At 37.3% G+C, this 25,727-nt stretch overlaps 1 protein-coding gene across 4 annotated transcripts in view; it reads left to right on the forward strand.

Moving 5' to 3' along the window:
* Positions 1-2,283: 2,283 nt before the first annotated feature.
* The window catches only part of nfat5a (nuclear factor of activated T cells 5a), a 24,424-nt gene continuing 980 nt past the window's right edge, over positions 2,284-25,727 (forward strand). Inside the window, exons 1-14 of one of the 4 annotated variants that reach the window (XM_042753319.1) lie at positions 9,146-9,273; positions 11,493-11,560; positions 11,804-11,866; positions 12,447-13,023; positions 14,961-15,144; positions 15,238-15,428; positions 15,522-15,694; positions 15,782-15,916; positions 16,104-16,156; positions 16,259-16,391; positions 17,993-18,067; positions 18,179-18,288; positions 18,425-20,702; positions 22,121-25,727. The exon at positions 22,121-25,727 is cut by the window's right edge and continues 980 nt beyond it. In XM_042753319.1, the coding sequence (XP_042609253.1) occupies positions 12,518-13,023; positions 14,961-15,144; positions 15,238-15,428; positions 15,522-15,694; positions 15,782-15,916; positions 16,104-16,156; positions 16,259-16,391; positions 17,993-18,067; positions 18,179-18,288; positions 18,425-20,702; positions 22,121-22,335 (4,053 nt within the window). In that variant the 5' untranslated portion in view covers positions 9,146-9,273; positions 11,493-11,560; positions 11,804-11,866; positions 12,447-12,517 and the 3' untranslated portion in view covers positions 22,336-25,727. Of the gene's footprint in view, positions 2,610-9,142; positions 9,274-11,492; positions 11,561-11,803; positions 11,867-12,446; positions 13,024-14,960; positions 15,145-15,237; positions 15,429-15,521; positions 15,695-15,781; positions 15,917-16,103; positions 16,157-16,258; positions 16,392-17,992; positions 18,068-18,178; positions 18,289-18,424; positions 20,703-22,120 lie in introns of those variants that run through there. The other 3 variants (XM_042753316.1, XM_042753317.1, XM_042753318.1) reach the window with 3 other exon arrangements.

Raw genomic sequence — 25,727 nt, forward strand, 5'->3', positions numbered from 1 at the left:
ATTTAGTATATACTTTTATATATTCTTATATTTTATATTATATATACATATATTTAATATATAAACATAACATATCTTTCGTAAATATATACATACATGTGTTTGTATTTATATATACATAATAAATATACACAGTATAAACAAAAACTTTATGCGATTAATTGCGATCAATAGTTTGACAGCACTAATATATATATATAATTACCTTTATATACAATGCATCTATACACTATCTAGACACTGTCTCATTTGCATATTAATGTAGTTTTTTGGCAACATGTAATGAAAAAATAAGTATAATAATGGGAGTAATAATTGGCAAGATTTTCATAATAATATATAATATTTCATAGGAATAAAGTTATAACATTTTTTTTCCCTATTTACTTGTGTCTCCCAAAATGCGTTATAAATTAATATAACATTACATTTTCCTGAGATGGTGATTTATGACAAACATTTTGACAATTAGTCAGATTTAAATGATGATAAAATATTATCATGTTAAATCTGATCACTAAATCAATTCCAGACATTTTTAAAGAGCAAAGAGAAGGAGTGGTCATAAACTTCCAAACTTCCAACTTCCAAAGCCCAGAACGTGCTCTTTACAGGACATCCAGATTAAAACTCTGACATGGAAGGCCTTTTATAAGACAACTGTGACATGCAAGGAGAAATTTGCTAGAATGTCCTCTACAGAGGACAAAACTGTATAGCTGGGTGTCAGGAGGATACTGGAGGACTTAGGCTACAGGTTAAAAATGATTAATAAAACTTACCCTAATTTAATAAAACATGTTTAAATTCAACACACAACCACTGCTAGGAAAAAGGAAACATTTTAAATGGGATCATTGCTTGTTTTTGATAGACACTCTCATACTCTCACTTATTTCTTGTCTTCACTGTTAAAATAACCCTATTCCCAGAGCAGCTCATTATTCAAGTGTCGCAGCACTGCTTTCATGTTTTCTGAAAGAACTCCCACGACTTTCTCTCTAACCGTGGGCGCTTTGTCAGATTTTTTGCCCTTTTTTTGTTGTTGTGGGTGCTTTTTTCCCAGTGGAATTCAAAAGAAAACTTGCGTTTCATCTTTCTGTTTGGTACTTCGCTCGATTACAGCGGCAGACAGGAACGACAGATCATATACAGCTGAGCTATATGAAACTACATTAAAGATATGTTGAATTGTAGAGCTCTCTAATTCAATTCTTGCTAGTAACAATTGGACTAGAGAGCTCTGCAATTACATTCTTACTATAGGAATTCGTTTAGAGAGCTCTACAATTCAACATATATCTTCAGTGTGTTTTTTTACTAGTAAAAAATTTCATATAGAACTCTGTAATTGCATTTTTATTATAAGAATTAAATTAGAGAGCTCTCTAATAGGAATTGTTTCAAGTAAAAATTGAATTAGAGAGCTATCTCATTTTAAAACGAACTAGTAAGAATTCAGTCGTGGAGCTCTCTAATTGTAATTTTTACTAGTAATAATTGAATCAGAGCTCTCTTACTGAATTGTTACTAGTAACAATTCAATTGTAGAGCTCTCTAATTGTATTTTTTCTACTAAAAGTTCAGTCGTAGAGCTCTTTAATTAAAAATAAACGGAAGTCAGTGGAGACATGACTAGTAAAAATTCATTTGTAGAGCTCTGTAATTGAAATTCTTACTAGTAATAATTGAATTAGAGATCTCTCTAATAATAATTGTTACTAGTAAGAATAAATTATAGATTTCTCTCATTTGATTTTTTAGTAAAAATTCATTTGTAGAACTCTGTAATTGGAATTCTTACTAGTAATAATTGAATTAGAGCGGTCTCTAATTATAATTGGTACTATCAAGAATTGAATTAGAGTTGTCTAACTGAATTGTTACTAGTAAAAATGCAAATGACAAGTTACACTGGGAATAGGCCTATTTTAAGATAAAACGGCTTGCCATAAGCTGATCTCATTACATCCACCTCCAGTGAGTGACATCAGCAGGAGGATCCAGACCTAGACCTAGATCATCAGAGTGCATTATTCAGTTCAGTTCATTCCTCAAAATAAATAAATAAATAAAAATTAAACAAGACATATAGACTACTTCAACATGTCTTTGCATTAACAAAGTGGTTTAATAATTCAAAGCAAACATTATATTTTATTACACAATGTACTATTTTACTACAACTAAACTGCATGACTTGGTAGAAAAAAGTAATGATAGACCAAAGTCTAACACTAATTATAGTCGAATAACAATAATAATGTTGTAGACAGTCGAAGTGGTGCGCATGCGCAGAAAGGGGGGAGGAGTCGCTGAAATAAGGTGAATGGCTCTTATGGCTGGCTAGCTAATCATATGGGGGAAAAAACATATTAAAACGTTCATGATTGTGAATTTTACTACAGTACATGTGCTGTAAACCCATCATAAGGATTTTATGATTGAAACATCTCTCTTTCTGTATGCATTGCTCTTGAAGCTGAGAGTGATAAGAGTCGTTTCCTCTGATCTCATGAGGCTTTAGCATGCTAGCATGCCCTCTGATTTTATATCTCTTCTGAGCGCCGATATCGACCCCAGTTCTCCCAAATCGCTCTATTCCAAAGGTAAGAACGCGTTTTTATGATTCCAAACCAATCCTCCATTCATTTAGAGTTGCGTTCGTCTTCACTGAGACGTTTAGTTGTGCATAAACATGAGGAATTGCTAACGTCTCTTAGCACGAGAGTAGAGCACGCGCTAGCTGTGTGTATTTATAAACGTGTATATGTGAGTCACTATGCCCATATGTATGAGTGAACGCGAGCCTATATGTGTACGTGTGTGTGAGTCAATACATACATGCGCGCGCGCGTGTGTGTGTGAGAGAGTGGGTGTGTGTTTGTTTACCTTTACACACATTTTAAGTTACTCGTGGCTCCGAGACAACCAAGACTTGTTGTCTAACACCAAAAAAGTATTTCAGACACCCACTGTACGTGTTTTATGTACTATAAAGGTTGGACCAGTGGCATGGGCGATGATGCCATATGCAGAAACTGATCCTTAGCTATTATAATTAATATTTCATCTGGCAATTGCAACACATTCAGCTTGACCGCTAACATGCTGCTGAATCTGTGCTGACTGATCATATTAAAAGGTAAGCACATAATTGGCTGATTTGACCATGTGATGGTCCTGTGTTGATGTGATGTGAATAGACAAAGTTTGTGGCTTATGTACAGTAAGTACAGTAAACATGATTTAAGACAGATACAGTTTACAGATGGTCACCGTGTTGTAAGCCACAGTCTTTTTAAGTCTTTTTTTGGGTTTTCGAGCAAATTAAGGATGCAGATTTGAATGTGAATTGACTGTCTTATTTTTAAGATATAGGTGTACCTATTACATACGCAGTACTATTGTTACTTGCATTACTGACATGAATGACACTTCAAATCATGCATTTTGGTGAGTAGAGGCATGCTGTTACTTTTCTAAGCAACTGATTTATTTATTTATGTATTTCTGTCTGTCTGTCTGGACAACAGTGCAGATGAAAATGTCCTTCAGATTTTTTTACAATACATTTGCGACTACAGAGCAGCCTTAAGGACATTAACTGGGAACGCTAACTATACTAGTAACTAATTAAGGGTAGGGGTGGGCGATATGTCAAAAATATCATATCACAATTTTTTCAGAAATTTCATGATTCTTTGTCATGTTGGTTTTACTATTTTGCAAGTTGTCTGAGCGTTACAGCCAAACTAATTTTCCAATTATAAAAACAAAGCCTTTCAAGGTTATATAACTCTGGCATTAAACTCAGTTAGTGAGGGCTCATTTAAAATATTGCACATATATAAGACATTCAGATTACTTGTTAAAGTGCAATAAAATACCTTATATCTGCAGACGATGTACGTTTGTTTGTGGATGGAGACTTCTTCACTGGCTCATTTCCGCGTGCGCGCGTGTGTGTGTGTGTGTGTGTGCATGTGTGTGTGTGAAATGCGGTGCTGAAGTGAAATAGCTGGGCAGTTTGATAGCCGAATTATAATAGGCCACCTAATAAAAATAATAATAATTATTATTATAATTTAATACATTTATAGGAGAATGAGCCTAATATCGTCTTGACTATCGACAGAGACATCTGCTTTCGTCGCTATCTCTGATTATCGTCGATACACAATACTATCGTCTATCGGCACAACCCTAGTTTACGAGGCGCGATACACAACGCAACGCGTAAAAAGACAGTATAAGTCATTATAATCAGTAATTATGTCCCCACTGGATGCAACAAATGCCTCGTTTATAATGGGTTTTACTGTTTTTGTCTCGTCGTGCCGGGAGATGGCATCACAGTACGGTAAGGGGCGTAACATTTCCGTCACACGCTTGAGGAATTCGGCCAATCACAATGCACTGGATAGCTGGCCAATCAGAGCACACCTCGATTTTCAGAACAGCTTTGTAAAAATCGACGTGTTTCAGAAGGCGGGGCATAGAGGAGAAACAATAATGTACAGTATGTGGAAAATAATGTGTTTTTTAACCTTAAACCGCATAAACATTGCATTACACCAAATACACAAAATAATGTTCTTTTAGCAACATCATATGACCCCTTTAATAGGTTCTTCTAGAAATTGCTTTGAGGAGAATTGCTTTCATTATGTGGCTCCACCTGCGTTTGGTAGAGTTTTACAAACCAGCGTTCATGAAAATGAAGTGTGTAATTATTGTGACACTTTGGCCTCCAGCTCCAAGAGAAGTTTTCCTGTCCTTCGAATTCTTTTGAACAGATTTAATTCCTGCAATATAAAACACTGCCTAGGCTAAGGAGAGTCGGACCATCCCATTATCTTTTTGTCGTCCAGGGATGCATAGTGTCAAAATAGCAGGAATGCAGAACATGTGGTATGCAGACCTGCTGACCGCGGCTTCAGTTTCACTACAGGCACCAGCGCTTTTATTTACAAAGCATGTCTGTAGGGGAGTGTTGATTCAGGCTCTGATTTCCATCTCTGGGTCCCTCTGTGCCAGAATGCTACACTGATCCTGAAATTGTTCTATGAATAATGGCCTGTTCACACCAAGGACAGAAACTATAGCAATAAAGTATTAATTCTATGAGAACAGCAAGGTCCACATTACAGCTATAATGATAACGATACAGAGGCATTCTTTTTTTCAGCTGATGGATAATAAAAACTTTGACCATCCTGCTTTAAAGAGCTTGCACATTTTTAAAGCAGCAGATGACAAAACTGCAGCATGTGCTTATAATAAGTGTAACATTACTGTGCATTAGTGTCAACACTCATATATTTATTGTTCTTGGTCTGAATATATCTTAAACTTAAATAGTGTTTGAGACTCTAAAAATGTCAAAACATTATTTCTTGTTATTTGAACTAAATCACAGTCTCACATTTGGACTTTACGTCTCAGTGTAACTTTATTTGTAATTTAAAACACTATTCCCAATTGCTTTTTTACTCAGAGGAAAATAGGAAACAGGTTTCCATGAACTAGTCTTATATTTATGTAAGCTGTTTTTTTGTTGTTGTTGTCAATTTGTATTATTTTTTTTTAAACTGATTTACCACAGAATTGGTCTGAATATATTTTAAAACCTTGAAATGCCATTTTTATATTTTCTAGCAACAATAATACATAGAAATATATATAAATCATTTCTAAAAATTACTTTTGTAACACGGTTGAAATGTTAAATCTGTCACATGCTGTTTACACTGCAATAAAATCTACTTGTCTGCCTTGCTGGAAAAACTGTCCAAATGACACAATTTTATGTTACAGTTTTTTTTTTTAAATAGGGGAAGTAATTTTGTCTCTAATTATACTGAGATTTGCTTTAAGTAATGTAATTTTTGTGTAAAATCCCACATGCTTATTCTTCTGTTACTTAACCTTTTTACTCCTCACAACAACAAAGCAAATAAACATCAATTTTATTTCATGAAAGTTAAAATAATCTGTATTTAGCCAAGCTTGATAATAATTATTATTACAGTCATAAAGTTACAAAAGCATACAGTGTAATCACTAGAGGTCGACAGATGTATCGGTTTTGCCGATTAATCGGCACCGATAGTTGATTGCTGGAACAATCGGTTATCGGCAAAAATTCATGCCGATAGTTTTCCGGGTTGCATCTGTTGCTGGTGCGGCTGAGAAGGGTCTGTTTTCATTATACAGTGCGAGAGCGGCCTCTAGTGGTTGAAATCACTGACACCATGTGCTATTTGTTTAGACACGTAACGCTGCACGCTGAACACAGCGAGAAACTTCAGACCCGGATTTAAATGAAGCTGACAGAAAATCCTGCCGCGCCACAGAGCCCCATTCACATAGTTTTCCATTAAATTACATTATATTCGCCCCAAATCATTGTTAATGTACATAGTGAATTGTATATTGAGCATTTTCATCGAAACGTTTGTCTTTCTGTGGCTCTTATAAAGTCTGTATGCTTCATTTATAGAGCTATAATATAGATCGCTCTTTCCGTTTGCTCCGTTTTTTTAAACACTGAACTTCAAACTTATCTTTGCCACATTGTTCACTCTTGAAGTAAACTTGTGTCCGTTTGGTGATGAAATAAACTGTTTTAGACCGCTGCTCGAGTTGAACGCGAAGCGTCCGGATGTGTGTGATACTGGTGAGTTCTCCTAGACTCAGCAATGCTCTTTAATTTTGATAAGATAATAATCAAGTGTTCAAGAATAGAAGCAGTTAAAATGTGAGAGTGTACATTGTGGTGGTATAATTGTAGTGCCCTGTGTGTGTGATACGTTATTTGTGTTGTGCTAAATATGTGGACAGAATCCAGTCATAAAAACAGAATTCAGTTTAATGCGGAATGTCATGGAACTGGTCAAATTTTGAATTAATTAATCAAAAGTAGGTCATTACACTTAAATCAAATCACGATATGGACTAGTATCTGCTACTATTAAGCCGCAAAAGTCAATTTAAATATGAATCCTGCATGGTCTGCGTGACTAATGAATGGCGCAGACGCGAGGTTTCATTTATACTGAAGTGCGTGTGATGCTCGCGGTGATTTCAGCTTCTGTCGTCTCTCTAAATGAGGATGTAAATACATGAACAACATCTCCAGAACTGCTCTGAGAGAGCTTTCATGAGCTTCTGACCGTTTGATTTGAGTACAACTAGCCTCATATTACATACACAGAACTGTAAAGGTATTCATGGCAACCCGTCAAAATAAAAGTCTGGTCTATTTTTCAGTAGAATGTACACAGCCTACTACTACTACTACTAAAATCAAAACAACCATTATTTTTATAGGAATAATCACACAACATTTCTTCCTTGTTTTAATTTTAATAGTAAATCCCCTTTGTTTGCCAAAAAAAGTTTGCTAAATTTTCAGTAATGTTTCATGCCTTCATTTGATAACCAGAAATTTTATTATACACAACACAGAATTTTTGAGGGGAAAAAAATCATAAGGCTTCTTTAAGAGAAAAATTTATAAATTAAGTTATGGATTCAAATAATCAGACATGCTAAAACACAGAATTTGGTAACAAAAATATGATGAGAAAAAAATAAACATTTCATAGGGCCCTAAACATGTAATTTTTGTTAAACTTTTATTAAATTGATGTGAAAATGTATAAGTTTTAATTAATTAGACTTGCTTTTTGATTAATAAACTTTAACTCTTAAAACAGAATCCAGAAAAATTTAAATGGAAATAACGAAATTTGGAAAAAAAATAAAATAAAATGGAATTTAGGAAAAAATAAAATGGATTTTGTGGTAATTTCAACATTTACTATTACTATTATTATAACTTTTATTATTATTATTACTGCTACTAGTATGATTCAGTACTGTTTTTTTTTTTTTAATAAAGCACTATTTTAGTTTTTGTTCAGTATCCATTTTAAAAACTATCGTTTAATTAATCGGTATCGGCCAGTGTGGTCCAACCTAGCTATCGGTATCGGCAAAATCCCCTATTGGTCGACCTCTAGTAATCACTCAGAAATTAGAGTAAAAACAGTGTTGAAACCATTGAGAGCGAAACCAGTGTTGTTTTGTTATGGGAGGTAACTCTGTTGTTTTGTTTGGCCCAGTCATCTATCAAGGGTTTCCAGGTAATGTGAGAGAAGCTGTCATGGTAATATCACTTCAGTGCTTCCCTGTCAACAGCGCTGTAATCATCAACATGCTGAAGGAGGCACACAGGCATCATGGGACAGAGTGTCCCTAGATAGAGCTCTGGGAATCATAAACACCTCCTCTGCTTATTAAATATCTGCTGCTGCGCATGAAAGAGGCCGTGCCCAGGGTTAATATCTCATGATATAACTACATGTGCTGGACCTGCAGCGTTCCAGGTTTTTTTTTTTAATTATGAAGCATATGATATGAGGCAGATTTATAGTTGCTAGTTATATATATATATATATATATATATATATATATATATATATATATATATATTTAAATATTTATTTAATTGACTGGCTAATATAGCTTTTTCAATATAGTTTATATATAGGGTTTTTATAGGGCAAGTAGCTAAAAAAAAAAAAAGTTTCTTATTAACTTAATGTTTATTATATTATATTAAAAAAAATAATTAATATGGTTCTACTTATAAATTTTGCTTTTGGTTTTAGTCAAAACCCTTATACACTATGTTGTTATTGGATCATGTTATGTATTGCACATATATAATTTATTTATAAATGTTCTATTTTAAAAAAGAAAAAAAAATTGGGGGGGGGGGTCTTTTAGATTTGATTATGAATATAACATTCATAAATTTTTGTGATGGTAGTTGCTGTCAGTTGCTGCTAAAAACAAGTCATGTGGTAACATGATAACTTGTTTATTGTTAAACTCGCCTACACGATTCACAGACTGTAACTTAATAGGCGCACACCAATATTTTTGTTGCATTGTTCATGCATATTTATTAAACCTGGATTTAGTAAAAATAAATAAATAAATGTTCGGTGTTGCTGCATGCTGCAAGATTTGATCAATGCTCAAGATTTATTGTTCTTTGTTAGCATATCTTAGTACAAGTTAGTTCATCTTGACCTCACCCTGACTGTCTCTCACACTTTCTGTGTGTTTCAGAGTCAGTGTATGACCTGCTCCCTAAAGAGCTGCAGTTGCCCTCGATCGTACAGCAGGACAAGCCCAGCATGAGCCAGAAGAGCGGCGGAGAGGCCGGACCTCCTCCTCCGGCTGCCCTGGCCTCAGGTAGGACACACTTCACATCGCTCCTTCCTTCCCTCTTATTGTAGTCATTTTTTGTTCAAGCTAGAAAGACTCTCCTAATCGGTTTCGCTCAGTCCTGTGTGTGTGATGTTCAGCTGACTTCCTGTGAAGCTTAACGTTGTCTGATATTTGGATCTTTACTTCACTTTTCTCTTTAGTGGTGTGGTGTTTATCATTTTCTTTTCTGTCTCAGCATTTGTGTTTGTACTCTTTCCTTTCTAGTGCTGCTGACTAGTGCTTCCTGTTCCACTTGATATCACACTTTTTTAAAACCCATCTGCACGTCCTGACATTTCTAGTTGTTTCTTTTCTTCACTGTTTATTTTTCTCTCCTTTGGCTGTTTAGATCATGTCCGATTATTTTGCAGACTAACTCATTTCAAGTGTCTTTCTTGACCCGTCCCACTAAACCAGTTAAAAACATCTTCCTGTTATTGCTGTCAGTGGGGTAAAGTGATTTCCTGACTTTTCTCAGATCATGTTCTGGCGTCTGGAGAGCATGTTATGGTTGAGCCAGTCAAGGCAATATTAACAGCACTTACTGGCTGGCAGTGGTCCTTAGCGCATTAGGTGACATCTGGGAAAAAAATTAAATTCGTAAGAGGTTATTTTACATCTTTGTCTACAATTATATTGGCGTTAGGCCTAATTTGGAGCTTTTCTCTTAATCCATTTGCTTCTTTTTTGGAGGCCTTTGTTTCTCTCAGCTAATGATACAATTGCTTTTAATCGGAGTAGGGCTGGGCAATATAGCAAAAAAACCTTTAAATCTGTTTTTATATATGAATACTTATTAAATCTTGTTTATGTATTCATTTGCTCTTAAAAAACACTTAGTTTTTTCCAGCATTGTCAATCAAATACAACAAAAAGTAGCTGTTTAACACAATGTTTTTTATTAATTGAATTTAAAAGAGAATGTTTAATAATTTCTGTCAAAATGACTGAAAAACTAAATTCTAATTTTCTACTTAAATATAATCAAATTTCAAATTGTATTCGAATTTAAAAGGCATAATTTCAGTTATGGGGGAAAAGGCTTTTGGTTTCTCTCCTGAGGGTACATGAAGGCACATAGAGCAAAATATTATGCACGTTTCTTCAAAGCGTAATAAAATAACACAACAATCTTTGAAAAATATGTTTAAAATAATGTTTATAAACCATATATAATTAATAAAGTTTCATAAACAATTAGAAAAAAACAGCAGTATGCACGTATGTATAAAAACATGAGAGACAGTGGGATCGGGAAAAACCACCATAAAGCTTGAGACTTGTTTTTTAAAAGTTGGACTTGCATTCATTTTTACATGGCTTTCTAAACATGCCGCTCTCTTGTACGAGACATAAGTGCAATGCTGATAGATGTCCCTCTAGAAAATGTGATAAATATGCATTCCGTGTGAACCGCTTGGTTTCGGTTTTGACGTAAACAACATCTCCACACTGATGCTCTCGTTTTCCGCAATATATTGAATGAACAACGCAGCGCTGCATCTAGTGAGTTCAACTGGATAGGCTAACAAAAGCATTAAAATGCAATGACACTTACATCGTCGTCGCATTTCGTGCGCCACTGATAAGGCTGCCTGACGGCTGACGCAGACCTAAAATTCGAATGCAACGTTTTTGCCTTCGAACGTGGATATTTTTTTAAATTTGACGAATATTCGAAATTGTAATTTTTTTTGACAGCCCTATTAAGAATACATATTAACAGCATAATGCATAATAAATGCAAGTTTTTAAGATTGAGATGACATCATATGTGAGCCTATTTAATTTCTTAATTATTTACGAAAATGCTTTGATCATAATCTTTAATCAGAATGTAAAAATATTATTTTTACTTGAAAATTCACTTCGGTTTTATGCCAACATCAAAATATGTATTAAAACATTTGGCACATGAAAAATCCAGTGCCACAGAAGGATGTCTGTGAATATTCTAAAGCGATGACGTAAACAAATAATTTTGATTTAGTCATTATTAAGTGTAAGTTTAAATTAGAGGCATTATTAAAATATCTTGTTTTATTGCTTTACGCATTAAAAGTCACTTTGACATTTACAAGTTTGCTTTGGTCAGCAAAATAATATCAAATATATTGCCCAGTCCCAATTAAAAGACAATACTGTGATTGCAAATATGTTTGCAAGTAGCCAGGTTAACGTTACACTACTTCCTGTTTTGACAGGAAGCTGAGGGATCTTTAAGTGAAGCAGCCCAGACAAATATCAGTGTTTTTGCAGCAATAAATTTGAGGTAAAACAATCAACCAAGACCAAATCCACCACCAAATTAGGACTGTGAGAAAAACAATTATTGATTCTGTAAAATCCTGTAAAAAACTGGCCCATTAAATTTGTAATCTTAAAACAAACAAACATGTTTTTATGAATATTATGATTTTTTTGCTCAAATGATTCTGACCAAAATTTGCTGATATCTACATTGGATGACCAGCACTTATTGTTTATTCGCTGTCATTTGTCGTTTTTATTCCAGGGAGTTCCCTCTGAATCAGGGAGAGTCTGCATATAAAATGGTCTGCAGTTCTCTGCTTCGTAGGTCAGAAGCTTGTTTATTCTGTCTCCATGGCTACGTTCAGTCCCAACCAAATCGTCCAATTGGCATGCATTAGTCGACACCTCAGAATTATCATTGTGCAATATTATTTGCCTATGAGAGGCTGTTTTGAATAGATCAGCACTGGGTTATCAACCAGTACCAGACCAGTTTGCCCAATTGGCATGCATTTGTCTCAGAGTTATCATTGGCCAATGTAATTTGGCTTTTTTAAAATAGATCATCACTGGGTTATGCAGAAGTGACAACAAATGCTCTGTATACCCCTTACGCATGTTTACTTTTTTCTTTTTTGTGATAGGACTAGTAATTGGGCCATTATTGAGATTCTACAAAATGGTCCAAAGAAGAATTAATATACATTTAAGAAAGATATAGGGGATTGGATAATGCATCAGCTTAATTAGGCCTACATCAATTAGTGAATTAATTTTAACAAGACATTCAAAACAGATAAAGGGCAATGACTAGATATCATGTCGAGTTTCACTGCTTGATCGGGACTGCTAGCCAGATTTGCACGGACAGGTTTTATTAACGCTCTGCATTGTGCACACTACAGATGCTGCTGCCACTTGCGCCGCTGCCTCCTCCCCTGGAGGACTCAGCAGTACACTTCCTTCCTGTCCCAGCATGCTCTCTGCTACCTCAGCCCCAGAGCAGGCTTCCAGGCTCCACAGCGGTCCCGCCGCGGAGGGGATGCAGGAGAGGATGGGTGTGGAGCCTGGATCAGTGGTGTCTATCAGTGCGGTAGATGCTGTCGGAGCCACACAGAGCCAGGCGACTCCCTCGAAGCGGCGGACCGTCCTGAGCATCTCGCCCCCTCCGGAGGACCTGCTGGATGACAGTCGCATGTCCTGCCAGGATGATGTGCTTCCCAACCCGGACTCGGAGCAGAGCAGCAGCATGTGGATGGATGACTCTGTGTCCAACTTTAGCATGGGCAGCAGCAATTCGTACAACGACAATACTGAAGTGCCCAGAAAGTCTCGCAAGAGAACTCCTCGTCAGCGGCCGGGGCCAAAGCCTGCGGCCCGGGATGAAGCCGGCATGGATGTGTTTGATGCAGACAGCGCTAAAGCGCCGCACTTTGTTCTTTCACAACTGGGTTCAGACGCCAAAGTCACACCCAAAGTGAGGTTGGTGACCTTCCTTGTTGTTTTTGACCTCAAAAAAATTTAAAACTGTTTTGATTTAGAATTTAAAGGATTAGTTCACTTCCAGAATAAAAAAAATTAACGATAATTTACTCACCCTCATGTCATCAAAGACGTTCATGTCTTTCTTTCTTCAGTTGCAAAGAAATTAAGGTTTTTGAGGAAAATATTCCAGGATTTTTCTCCATATAGTGGACTTCAACAGGGACCAACGGGACCAAATGTGTTGGTACGTCCTTCTGCGTCACACATGACCTTTTCAACGTGATTACGTAATGCATGAAGTCCAGATAGTGAATTTGCAATCAGCAATTTGGACCTTCAAACCATCGATCCCCAATGATGTCCACTGTTTGGAGAAAAATCCTGGAATGTTTTCCTCAAAAACATTCATTTCTTTGCAGCTGAAGAAAGAAAGAGATGAACATCTTGGATGACATGTAGGGCTGGGTATTGATTCAGATGTCCAGATTTGATTCGATTTCGATTCACAAGCTCTCGATTCGATTCTTGGTTCGATTCTCGATTTTTATTTTTTATTACATTCAGTGAAAATTGTTTTAATACAAATGCTATTGATATTTCTAAAAAAATAAATAAATGAACAGTAAACATCAGTTTACAGGCCTGTATTTTGAACCTGTTTTTTTTGTATAGGGTCCATTTTTTTAAACAATAATAGGGCCAGATAAAAGGCTTTTCTTAATTTTTCTGGTAATCAGATAAAATAAAGCCATAAAACATTAATTTAATTGATCCTAATCAAATGAAAATTAAACCCTTTTATTTTTTGACAAACAAAGTGCTGCACAACAGAGGTTTACTGTTAAAATTACAAAAAACAAATGTGATTATTCCTTTAAAAATAAAGGTATTAATATTTATTAGAAGTAGTTGTTACATCGAGTCTTAAAGGCACAATATGTAAGAATTTTATTTTTATTAAAATATCCGAAAAACCACTAGAACAGTGTTATATATTTTTCTGACTTGTGTACTTACATTATCCCAAATGATTCGAAGAATGTTTAAATCCAGAGAAATAAGCAATTTTAACTAGTGACACGGACCGTGTCCATAGTGTCATTGTGTCACCTGCCAATGACATCATAACCCCTAGATTTACGGTTTTGTTTTGTAGAAAACATGGCAACACCAAAGACGCTTTAATATGTTGTGCGTTTTAATAGACCGGTGACGACCGCACAGAGAAGCATTATAACAGAACTTTCAAACACATCTAGTATGATAAAACAGCGCTGCTTTACCCCACATACCAAGACCGGAAGGAGCGGAAGCAGTCGACTGTGGCATAATAAACACTTTAGAAAGTGTCTAGTAAACTAAACAGTGCATCGCACCATCCGCCATCCATTCATTCATTCATTCATTCCAGAAATCTTGGCGCCTCTACAGGTGATGTCAAATGCTTCTGCAGATTTGTAGTATTACTATTGCATTTCAACCTGAGCATTGCAAATCACACATATTGCTTTGTTTTTAGTTCTTGTAAACAGTATCTCCGCTATGATAAGCGCTGAATGAGTGACAGGCTTTCTGTTGTAACATAGCACAAGGTAAATAAGAGGGTGACATCTAGTGGAGAAGACTAATGAAAAGATTTACATTAATCAGATCTTCTTTTAAATGTTTGCTGAAATAAATACCAGAAAAGATCGATTCGCGACTTTTGAGAATCGATATCGAATCAACGTCATTTAAAAAAACGATTAGTCGGAAAATCTTTTTTTTTTTTTTTTGCCCAGCCCCTAATGACATGGGGGTGAGTAATTATCAGGGAATTTTAATTCAGGAGTGAACTTATCCTTTAAAAACATGTCACGGAAGACGAGTCACTGTATGGTTATGTAGTTGCTTTATTAGAGTGTATTAATGTTTTTTTTTCATTTTACCTTTAGCTCCCTGGAAGTGTCAAACAATCAGAAGGGGGGCATTCTTTCCATTCAATACCCTCAGAAGAGTGAAGGGAAGGAGCTGAAGATTTTGATGCAGCCTGAGACACAGCACAGAGCACGATACCTGACGGAGGGAAGTAGGGGATCCGTCAAAGACCGTACCCAGCAAGGATTTCCTACAATCAAAGTAAGAATTGAATGCACATTATATTATCTGGACAAATATGCGTTTATGGATAATACAGTTTTTGTGGTAATGTTTCTAAATATGGCACATCAGTTAGAGGGAGTCACTGAACCAGTGGTGCTCCAAGTGTTTGTGGCTAATGACGCTGGACGTGTGAAGCCCCATGGATTTTATCAAGCCTGCAGAGTGACGGGGCGCAACACAACAGCCTGTAAGGAAGTGGATATCGAAGGGACCACAGTTATTGAAGTAAACCTTGAGCTGACCAACTCTATGACCCTAGCGTAAGGATCAATCTGTCTGTAGTTTCCAGTGGCAATTACAGTCTCTTTTAGTTAATATGTATTGTTAAAGTGTATTGTGATGTGTCTTGGCAGCGTGGACTGTGTTGGAATCTTGAAGCTGAGGAATGCCGATGTTGAAGCTCGTATAGGGGTTGCTGGCTCCAAAAAGAAGAGCACTCGAGCTCGTTTGGCCTTCAGAGTCAACATCCCAAGAGCCGATGGATCTGTCCTTACCCTCCAGGCCCTCTCCTCTCCTATTTTATGTAGTAAGTGCAAAGGATATCAGGGTATAGATTTGATATTAAGGGATATTATTTTCCACATTTGTGACTTATCTCTTGTCACATTTTCAGCTCAACCAGCTGGAGTGCCTGAAATCCTTAAGAAGAGTCTTCACAGTGGCTCTGTCGCAGGTGGAGATGAAGTCTTTATCATCGGCAAGAACTTTCTCAAAGGAACAAAAGTTATTTTTCAGGAAAATTCTACAGGTATCGCATGCATGATCATCTAATGCCTTTTACATCTAACAAGCACTATAAATGCCCCACACATGGCAATGAGACGTGAAATTTAGCTTGCTTAACTTGTATGTTAAACAGTCTCCTTTCTGTTAAAGTGCAAGTGTACAATATGTTTTGAACCCAAGTACATCTTTTTCCTTCATTTTCCTTTCAGATGAAAGTGGCTGGCAGTCAGAAGCAGAAATTGACATGGAACTTTTTCATCAGGCAAGTGCAGGAGACAGCTTTACTTTTTTTAGTTCTTTTGTGTAATACTTATCATTCATAAATATCTTGACTAAAGCATCTTTTCGACATAATTCGATCCAGAATCATCTAGTGGTGAAGGTTCCCCCATATCATGACCAGACAGTGACATCCCCGGTGTCCGTCGGGATTGCTGTAGTGACAAACGCAGGGAAAACACATGATCTACAGCCTTTTACCTACACTCCTCTAACAGGTTGGTGAAGAGATGATACATTTATGATATCAACAGATATCCAGCTCAAAAGTTAATGAGAAATATAGTGAAGATGTGTTGACCGTAAGCAAAGTGTGTAATTTTTCTTCTTTGGATAGTCTTAGACCACACAACCAAACACATACGTTTCTGCGGCCCTCTACAAAAAAAAAAAAAAAAAAAAAAAAAAAATTTGTACTGAGCAGATAAAATTTAATTTTCACCAATTGTGTGAGGTTTTCCAGCCTTTTTCGATGAGCTTTGCAACACAATAAGGTGCCTCCACTCTTACACCGTGTCCTAACCAAATGCGACAAGAATCCAGCGACAAGGAATTTTGCTGGCCACACCAGACGCGAAGCTATAAAGCAATGTGACAGAATCAATCAAATAACACAGCCATTCAGAAGTGCAGAAACTTCCGATGAAATGGACAAGTTTATAATCTAATTTATAATTATGAAACCTTTACTTTAACATTATTAAAAATACATACTGGGTGACTGATACCATCTTTGTTATGAAATACACTTGTTGGTTCACATTGAGTTCACAGTTTTAACGTACATGTTTGCTTTAATTTGTTTTTAAGATCTGCGGTAAACTATCTGTTGTTATTTTCAGATAAAAGTGAAGTGACGTGTGGAAAAGTATGATGACACAATCACATAATCACAATTTTAACCCATCCAAGTGCACACACACAGTAGTGAACACACACCCGGAGCAGTGGGCAGCCATATTGCTGTGGCGCCCGGGGAGCAGCTGGGGGTTCAGTGCCTTGCTCAAGGGTCTCACCTCAGTCATGGTATTCAGGGTGGAAGAGAGCGCTGTACATTCACTCCCCCCACCGACAATCCCTGCCAGACATGAGATTCGAAATCGCAAGATTCAGGTTATAAGCCTGACTCTCTGACCAATTGGGCCATGACTGCCATAAATGTTCACTTTTAAACGGATACTCCACCCTAAAATGAACATCTTGGCATTAATCACTCGTTCCAAACCCGTAAAAGCTTCGTTCGTCTTCGGAACACAATTTAAGATATTTTGGATGAAAACCGGGAGGCTTGTGACTGTTCCATTGACTGCCAAATAAATTACACTGTCAAGGTCCAGAAAAGTATGAAAAGCATCGTCAGAATAGTCCATCTACCATCAGTGATTCAACCGTAACGTTATGAAGCAACGAGAATACGTTTTGTACACGAAGAAAACAAAAATAACGACTTTATTCAACAATTTGTCTCCTCTGTGTTTCTCCTCTGTGTCTCTTTCCATTAACATGGAAAAGATAGTCTACCTTTTATCGTGTGTTGTGGCATCGCGTGTATTTAGGACACGGTGTTACTGTTGTTGTTGTTGCCAGGGAATGCAGTTTCAAGCATTTTTTTTTCCTGCTTTGGTACTCTTAAGTTTGTACGGAAGTACCTTAGGTTAAAGATTACATGCTATTGTTTTTGTGAATTTTCCATCAAGAGTCATCAATTGTTCCTTGTGAAATTTTGTTTCGGTGACACCCTTTGGGACAGTATTATACAACTGCACTTTAGCACCAGCAGATGATGCCATCATTCATTATTTTAACTCTTTTCATACAGATAAGGTTGAAATACCAGTGAAATCAGAACTGCCAGTCACAGTCAAGGCTTGTACCTTTGAAGAGCAGATAAAAGGTGTGGCATTATCAATATTTTCATGTTTTGCTGCCATTACACTTTTAACTTTTTTGATAGACTCTATAAAGCTTTAAAGTTTGAACTCATATTTAATGACTTTGTTTACAGCAATGCAAACTGAGACCAGTTGTCTAAACAATGTCTTAATGTTACCTATGGTCAAACGAGAAGAACCTATGGAAGTTTCCTGTAATGCAGCACCTTCAGACATTTTTAAGGTACTGTCATCCTTTTGTAATTCAAGTTCCACGTTTAATCTTGAAATCCTTCAGTTTACGAAGTTTACCCAAGCAAAGTATTGATTTTATGAATGGGGGATGTAAATTAACACATTTTCTAATTTCTTAAATGCAGCCTGTAGAGGCCCTTAGTTCAACCCAACAAATCTTGGAGATAAGTACTGTCCTTCCCTCTGCCACCAAGTCTTTTCCAAGTCCTGTTGCTCTACAATCTGTTGACTCACAACAGCCATCAGCTCAAATATTTACAACTCAAGAAACCTTATCCACCATACAGAAGCAGGACATACCTTCACCTGCATCGTTCCAAGTGTCTTTGTCGGAAGACACAACAGTTCTCCAGCCTGTTCCCCCTCAGGTCCCTCAGCAATTCTTGCGGGAAACCCCAGAAACTTTGTCTCCAGAGGATAACGGTGCAGATGGAAGTGGAATGGTATTGTTGGGCATAGACTCTCGGAATCCTCCATCCCAGCGGCCACAAGTTCAGGCTCTTTTGCCCCAGGATGGTGTTACACAGCTAGAGAGGGCAGTAAGAGAGCTGCAAGCACAACAACAGCTAAATTCTGTACTTTATAGCCCGACACCATCTGCAGAAAGCCTTCAGCAACATGTCCAGGAAAACATGAACAGTTTAAGGTTGGGTGGAAATGAGACCACTCTAACAAACCAGCTACAGCAGAAGCAAGAGCAGAATATATTGGAGAATCTGCAGCATCAGCAACAGAAGGCACTTGTGGATCTACAACATCAACAGACAGTTCTTGAAAATTTGCAGCAACATCAGAAGGTCTTGGAAAATCTCCAGCAACAGGCTCTTGGCAACATTCAGCAGCAACAAACACACAAAGTTTTGGAGAATCTACAGCATCAACAGCAGCACCATCAGAATGTCCTGGAAAACATTCAGCAACAAAGTTCTATAGTGACTCTGCAGCATCAAAAGGTTCTCGATAATCTTCAACAGCAGCAACAGCATCAGAAAAATTTAGAAACTCTTCAGCATCAGGAAGTAATAGAGAACCTAAAGCAACAATTGCAGTCAGAGCTCTTGCAGACACAGATTCCAATGCAGTGCACACCTAGCTTCTCTAGCGAACAGCAAGGCTCCACACAGACTAATACTCTATCGCAGCCCTCTGAAGGCTTCCTCCAGAACCCACCCCAGCAGCAGTTGCAGCAGCAAACTACTCTTTTCCAACAGACCGGGGGTCTTATGACCATTCAGTCATCAAGCTTTCTGCAGCAGCCATCCTCTCAACCCTCACCTCCACAGCCTCTTTTTCAGAGTCATAACCCCTTGACTGAAACGCAAGACTCACAGACAGTACTCTTTGGAACCACAAAGTCACAAGTCCAAGCAACCTTATTTCCTGGTACCATGACAATGCTAACAAGCACCAATCTGCCCACAGATCAACAGGCTCCTTCAGCTAGCTTGTTTATTGCACAGAATGTGTTGCCTAGCCAGCTATCATCGGACAATAACCTGAACCAGCAACAGCAACAGATAGCTTTCCTCACGCCCATGCAGACAACTGGAACAGAAGCTCAGTCTGTCTCACTTTTTCAGGGACAAGCACAGTTGTCCACCCTAATGGAACAACAACAGTCTCCCCAACAACAACAGATGGCAACACCCCAACAGGCCACTCTTTTTCCAAATATTGCCACAATATCCCCAAATCAGGCACAGCCACCAACACAGACAGGCATATTGTTCTGTACCACAACCATTAATCCCCATGATCTGCCCCAGGCTCTGCTATTCAGTGGCCAGAACCAAGCTTCACTAGCAAGTGACCGTCTCCCAGAGAATATCTTTCAGGAGCAGCAACCCATGCAAGTTGTTCCCAGCTCTGAAAACGTTACTGTGAACAACCCTTCAAACCAATCCACCGCCTCAGCAGCCCAGCCAACTCCGAATACACCAATTATTTTTCCACAAGCCAGTGTTGTGAGTGTTGCCCAACAAGACTCAGCAGAGCCCATGTCTTTTCAAGACCAGAGCACCGTTGTGAGTGGTTCCTCTGCCAGTATGCCTTCAACACGGACAGAACTTTTTCAGGACCAGCAACCTATGCAGGTTGTCCCCAGTGCCACCAGCGTAACCCCTGTCTCTCCTACGGACCAACCTTCTGTCAACATTTTTTTGCCTCAGTCAGCAATTTCAGCCCTGCAAGGTGGTATAAGTGCTCAGGAGTTACCTACAACTGCCACAGCAGCCACCGTCTTTAGTGGACAGAGTGGTGTGGCTGGTGGCGGTCTCCAGAACACCACATCTTCCGCCCCTCAGCAACCTCCCAGTCAACTCTTTCAGACAGCTATTGGGGGAACTCTCAGCCAACCTGGACAGTCAGGACAAGCAGGACTTTTTCTTTTTGAGATTCCCAGTGGTAAGTGCAATTAAGTCAACATGAAATCATAATTGCAATCATGCTCAAAAGATTCCTTGGAGCAGTGCTTCTAAAACCTGTCCTGGGGACCCCCAACACTGCGCATTTTTTGTATGTCTCCCTCATTGGACACAACTAATTGAAGTTTCACAGTCTCCATTAAATGAGCTGGACAGTTGAATCAGGTGTTAGAAGATGACAAAATGTTCAGTTGTGGGGGGTCCCCAGGACAGGTTTAAGAGGCACTGTTCTGGAAGGTGATCCTGATCAAAAACGCTCTTTAGAAGTGGGTGTGTTCTTTCTGAGATTCCCATTTGCAAGTGCTATTAGGTCAACAACATTATGTCAGAATTGCAATCTTAGCAAATAATGGTAACATTGGTACATGTGGAGATGCTCTGGAAGTTTATTTTGTCCTTGACCTAGTCCAGGGGTGTACAAACTGTGTCCTGGAGGGCCACTGTCCTGCAGAGTTTAGCTCTATCTTAGCTTTAAATACTGCAGGGCAGTGGCACTTCAGGAGCAGGATTGGACATCATTGATCTAGTCCATGAGTAGGCAAGTTCTGTCCTAGGCCACATCCACATGAAGCCAGAGCTTTCCCTATCTGATCTTTTTTTCCCTCGTTCTTCCGTAAACACGGTGCCATCTCAAGAAATATCTGTGTACAGACAAAACCACTGAAACTGACTCAAAATGATGTAGTATACATACTGGACCAGTATGTGGCGCTGTAATACTGTCACATAGATGCACTAAAAACAGAGAAGATGATTTGGATCATGCACAAACCTTGCGCGCTGTATACAAACCCAACACAACAACAAAGATGAACATGGAACAATACACTTAATACACTATTTATTAATCTGTGTTAATGTTAGTTAATAAAAATACAGGTGTTGATTATTTATTCATGGTGTTGTTGTTATGTGATGTAGTTGTGTCTGACTTAGGGTCAAGACGTGGTGTGATGACATCATCGTTTCACAAAATTTACGGATTTGCTGTACATATATGAAAACGCAAGGGTGTCGTTTTCAGATTTATCCGCTCTGGGCCCGGTTAAAAAAAACAGTGGTTTCAGGCTCCCAGAATGCTGGATCCATATGGACAAAATGCAGATACAATACAAAATTTTTACGTATACAGCTAAACCTGTCTCCATGTGGACGGGCCACTAGAGAGCCACAGCCCTGCAGAGTTCAGCTTCAAGACTAATAAAACACACCTGAACAAGCTAATCAATGTCTTCATGATTACTGAGACTATAGGCAGGTGTTTTAATAAAGTGATCTGTGTTGTAATAAAGGAGAAAATGCTAAATCTTAAAAAAAAAAAAAAAAAAAAATCTTAATTTGCCTGATCGCAGAAGGTGCCATTCTGAGCCTCAAAAAGCCTATTCTCTCTTTTATTAGAATGTGGACCGCTTATGAATTCTCCTGGTCCGTCGTTGTCAGATCAGCTTGTCACCATGGGCCATCCTGGTTCGGATCAGACCCAGCTTCAAACTAGCGCACAGATTCACCCCTTACTGGACCAGTCCAACAACCTTGATGATAAGATAGACGAACTTCTGGAACGTTTTCAGGAGCAGGAAAAGACGCTTCCTAGGGATTTCTTGGACCATTAAAGATAAGTAGTCCGACACCTCAATCCAGTAGACCACCGTCCACACTGCTTGTTGATGTTTCTTTATATCTTGTGTCATGTGTAGGTATTAACTAACCTTGGGGGTTGTCTCAGTTGGGGGGGGTCTTCACTTGTATCTATGTTTCTGAAAGCTTGTAATGTGTTGTTTTGGTGGGACCTGTTACGTATGGATCTCGTCACAGCTCCTTTTTCTTGATGGACGTAAAAAGGGTCCACTTCATTGAGGCCACTGCTTGGCATGTCAACATATCATGCGACCCATTAAGCCATTAAGTATATTGGCACTTTGCTACTTTGTATTGTGTTCTTGACTTCCACTTGAATCTTGTCCATTTATTGCCATCATTAATCTGTTTTCCAGTAGAAACCAACCTAGTACAACATAAATTCAAAAACTCTCTGTTGCCGTTGAGATACTAATACATTGTGAATGAATTTGAAATATTTAGCACTTTAGGGAGTTCCTACCGGAAATTCTCCCTTTTAGCTTTGTAACCCATGTGTGTCTACGTGGCTGTCAAAGCGTTTCATGTTTTGATAGTCATAATGCTTTTCTAAAAATGTGTTTGTGTTTCATCACTCTTTAGTGTCTCTTTTCAGAATATAGCCTATTTCATGAGCCATGTTTAATGTTTTTTAAGTGTTTGAATGTTTGACATGTCCATCTAATCTCTCCATTTTCACATAACATTTAAAGTCAAGATGCTCTATGTAAATCACTCCTCCCCTTCTCCTCTGTTTAAGGTTTGTTATATTTAATTTTATTTAAATGATCAAGAGGTCCAACTTGTAGACATGAATTCCTATCAGGGATGTGAAAATGTGCAACATTGCCGTTGAGATATGTGATATGTGAACAGATTGTATTATCATCCACCAGAGCGTCTACACTGTGTTTGTTTAAGTGCTCAGCAGAAAGTCATGGAGCACATTTGTACTATATAAGATGCAGCTATGTTCTTGATTTTGAATTGCATGTGGTTAATGGTGATTATTCAAATAAGCACAAGCCTGGGAAGAGGAATAGTTCACCCAAATATGAAAATCAATATTTATTCATCTCTGTGCCGTTCCAAACTGGTATGACCTTCTTTCATCCGTGGTGCTTCAAAAACATAAATTGAGGGTATTTTGCTTCGAGGAATGCGATTTGAGAGCTATCATGGAAATTTTTGGTCTGTTCCTCTCACACGGCATCTGAAAACTTGGAATATTGTGTACTTGCTTTTTTTTATGAGTTTGACAGGTTTAGGTCATTGAATGCTTGTGTTGTACAGGAAAGAGCAGTGAAAACATTCTTCAGAATTGTGCCTGTTGTGTTTCACAGAAGAGAAGCGGTCATACAAATTCTGAATGGAATGACAGGAGTGTTAGAAAAATAATGATAGGATATTTATTGCTTATTTGAACTATCACAACTATGAGGGTGTTTTTTGGGCAGCTTAAAATGTAAGTTAGGTCCATATTTCCTTGAGGGTTTGAGAAGGGATTGGTTTGTACCCCCAGCCCCAAGTTACAATAAATCTCATCTACGATCAGATAGACTCGAGGCTCAGTTATTAGAGGAGAAAATCAGATAAAATCCCAAGTTTAAAACAAGCTATGATGACGAGATGGCTTCATAACATCACTGCACGACAATCTCATCATACAAGTTTTACAATTGATCTTTTGGAAAATATGAAAGCTCTTACCAGTCAGAAATCATTAGTCATGTGTCCTAACTGGAAGATTTCTCTACAAGTAGGCTAATCATCCGAGTGTAGAAGGGGTAGTGTACGCTGGTAAAGTAACTCGTACAGGGTTTGATATTGACAGAATGCTGCTACATTTTGTCATAACTGATACTAATTAGTTGTTTACATCAGTCTTGATTGTTTTGTTTTTTTAAATGGTTAGAGCTGTTAATTATTTCTTATAATGACATTTCAAAGCATTTTTTTTCCTCATTTCTTTTGAAAGTCATTGTCACACCCTCACTGAGGAGGTCTTTGTGTTTTAGGACATTGCGCTGATATTTTATTAAATCACATTTATTTGACATCTTACTTCATAGACACATGCAGTCTTTCATTGACAATATTCTCATGCAAACATAATGTGAGGTAGTTATATTTAAAATCTTCATAAACATCTTTGCTTTGATAAGTCAGTTATTTTTACATCATTCTTATCTTTTCTTGACTTTATATTCTTTTTTTAACGCTTTATGTAAAATGTGCATAATTACTATTGTAAATAGTAGATCGGCTGTTTTAAGTGTGCTGTTCCTTTGTGAGGTAGCAGTTTGTTAAAAGCTTGCTCTCTTTGTAGTAAAACATAATATCTCACCTGCAAGTGAGGCATACATACAGTATTTTTGTAAGACTGAATTTTGAAATGTACTATGTACATTTGAAACATTTAAAAGTGAATTGTCCCATCTGCAGTACTGTACTTCATATGTTGATATTCAGAGCGGTGGAATGATGGTTTTTGTCCCCATCACTGTGTTACAAAATGGAGATTGTTATTTGTTTGGTATAAGTGAAATTGAAATATTGTTGATTTCTAAACAATTAAAAAAAAGACCGGTTTTGGGTGTGGGTGAATCTCACACAGACTAATTTTTTGCCATATTTCACCCCAAAATACATGCATTTAATAAAAGTTATAGATCTCTGTAGCCTGTTAAATCTAACAATAAATATTGTTCTTGTTATTGAAAGATGAAAAAAAAAGAAGATTAATTTAAATAAAGTACAATTTTACGCATATTGGTACTATTTGTTTTACTGAATTGAATCGATGCTTGCTAAAAAATAATGGTTTTCATGGCTGTTACAGTTTTTTTTTTTTTATTATAGATATGAAAAATTTATTTATTTTTTATTTTGGGGTGAAATATGACCTGGATATTTCTTTGTGAGATATATAGGCTAATGTTCTGGAACCTGGGTTCCATGCAAAGCCATAAAAAAAAAAAAAAAAAATTCAAACTCTGGAATCAGAGTGGAAGAATGTGTGTGTTTTACCTCATGGTGTAGGACATATAGATTCACACTACATCTAACCTAAGGACCAATTAAGAAGAAACAATATTTTCTCAAATCGAGGCAGCAGAATCAATGTCTTTTGATTAAATAATCATCTGTCCATTCTTGTGTTTTTTGGTACTGATGCTCCAGCTTACGTCAAAATCATACTGTATGTATTATGAACAAAAATACATTTCTGCACAAATCCATCATTTACATTTTTTTTAATCATATTGTGCTTTTCGATTGAAAGTACTTTGTGCCTTTGCAAGCCTTTCCTCTTATTTCTAAAGGACCTTTGTATATAATATTTAGATGTTGGGATTACTAGTACTTAATCCAGAAGTAAAAGACT

Source organism: Cyprinus carpio, chromosome B25 (genome assembly GCF_018340385.1).
Source record: "Cyprinus carpio isolate SPL01 chromosome B25, ASM1834038v1, whole genome shotgun sequence".
NCBI lineage: Eukaryota > Metazoa > Chordata > Actinopteri > Cypriniformes > Cyprinidae > Cyprinus > Cyprinus carpio.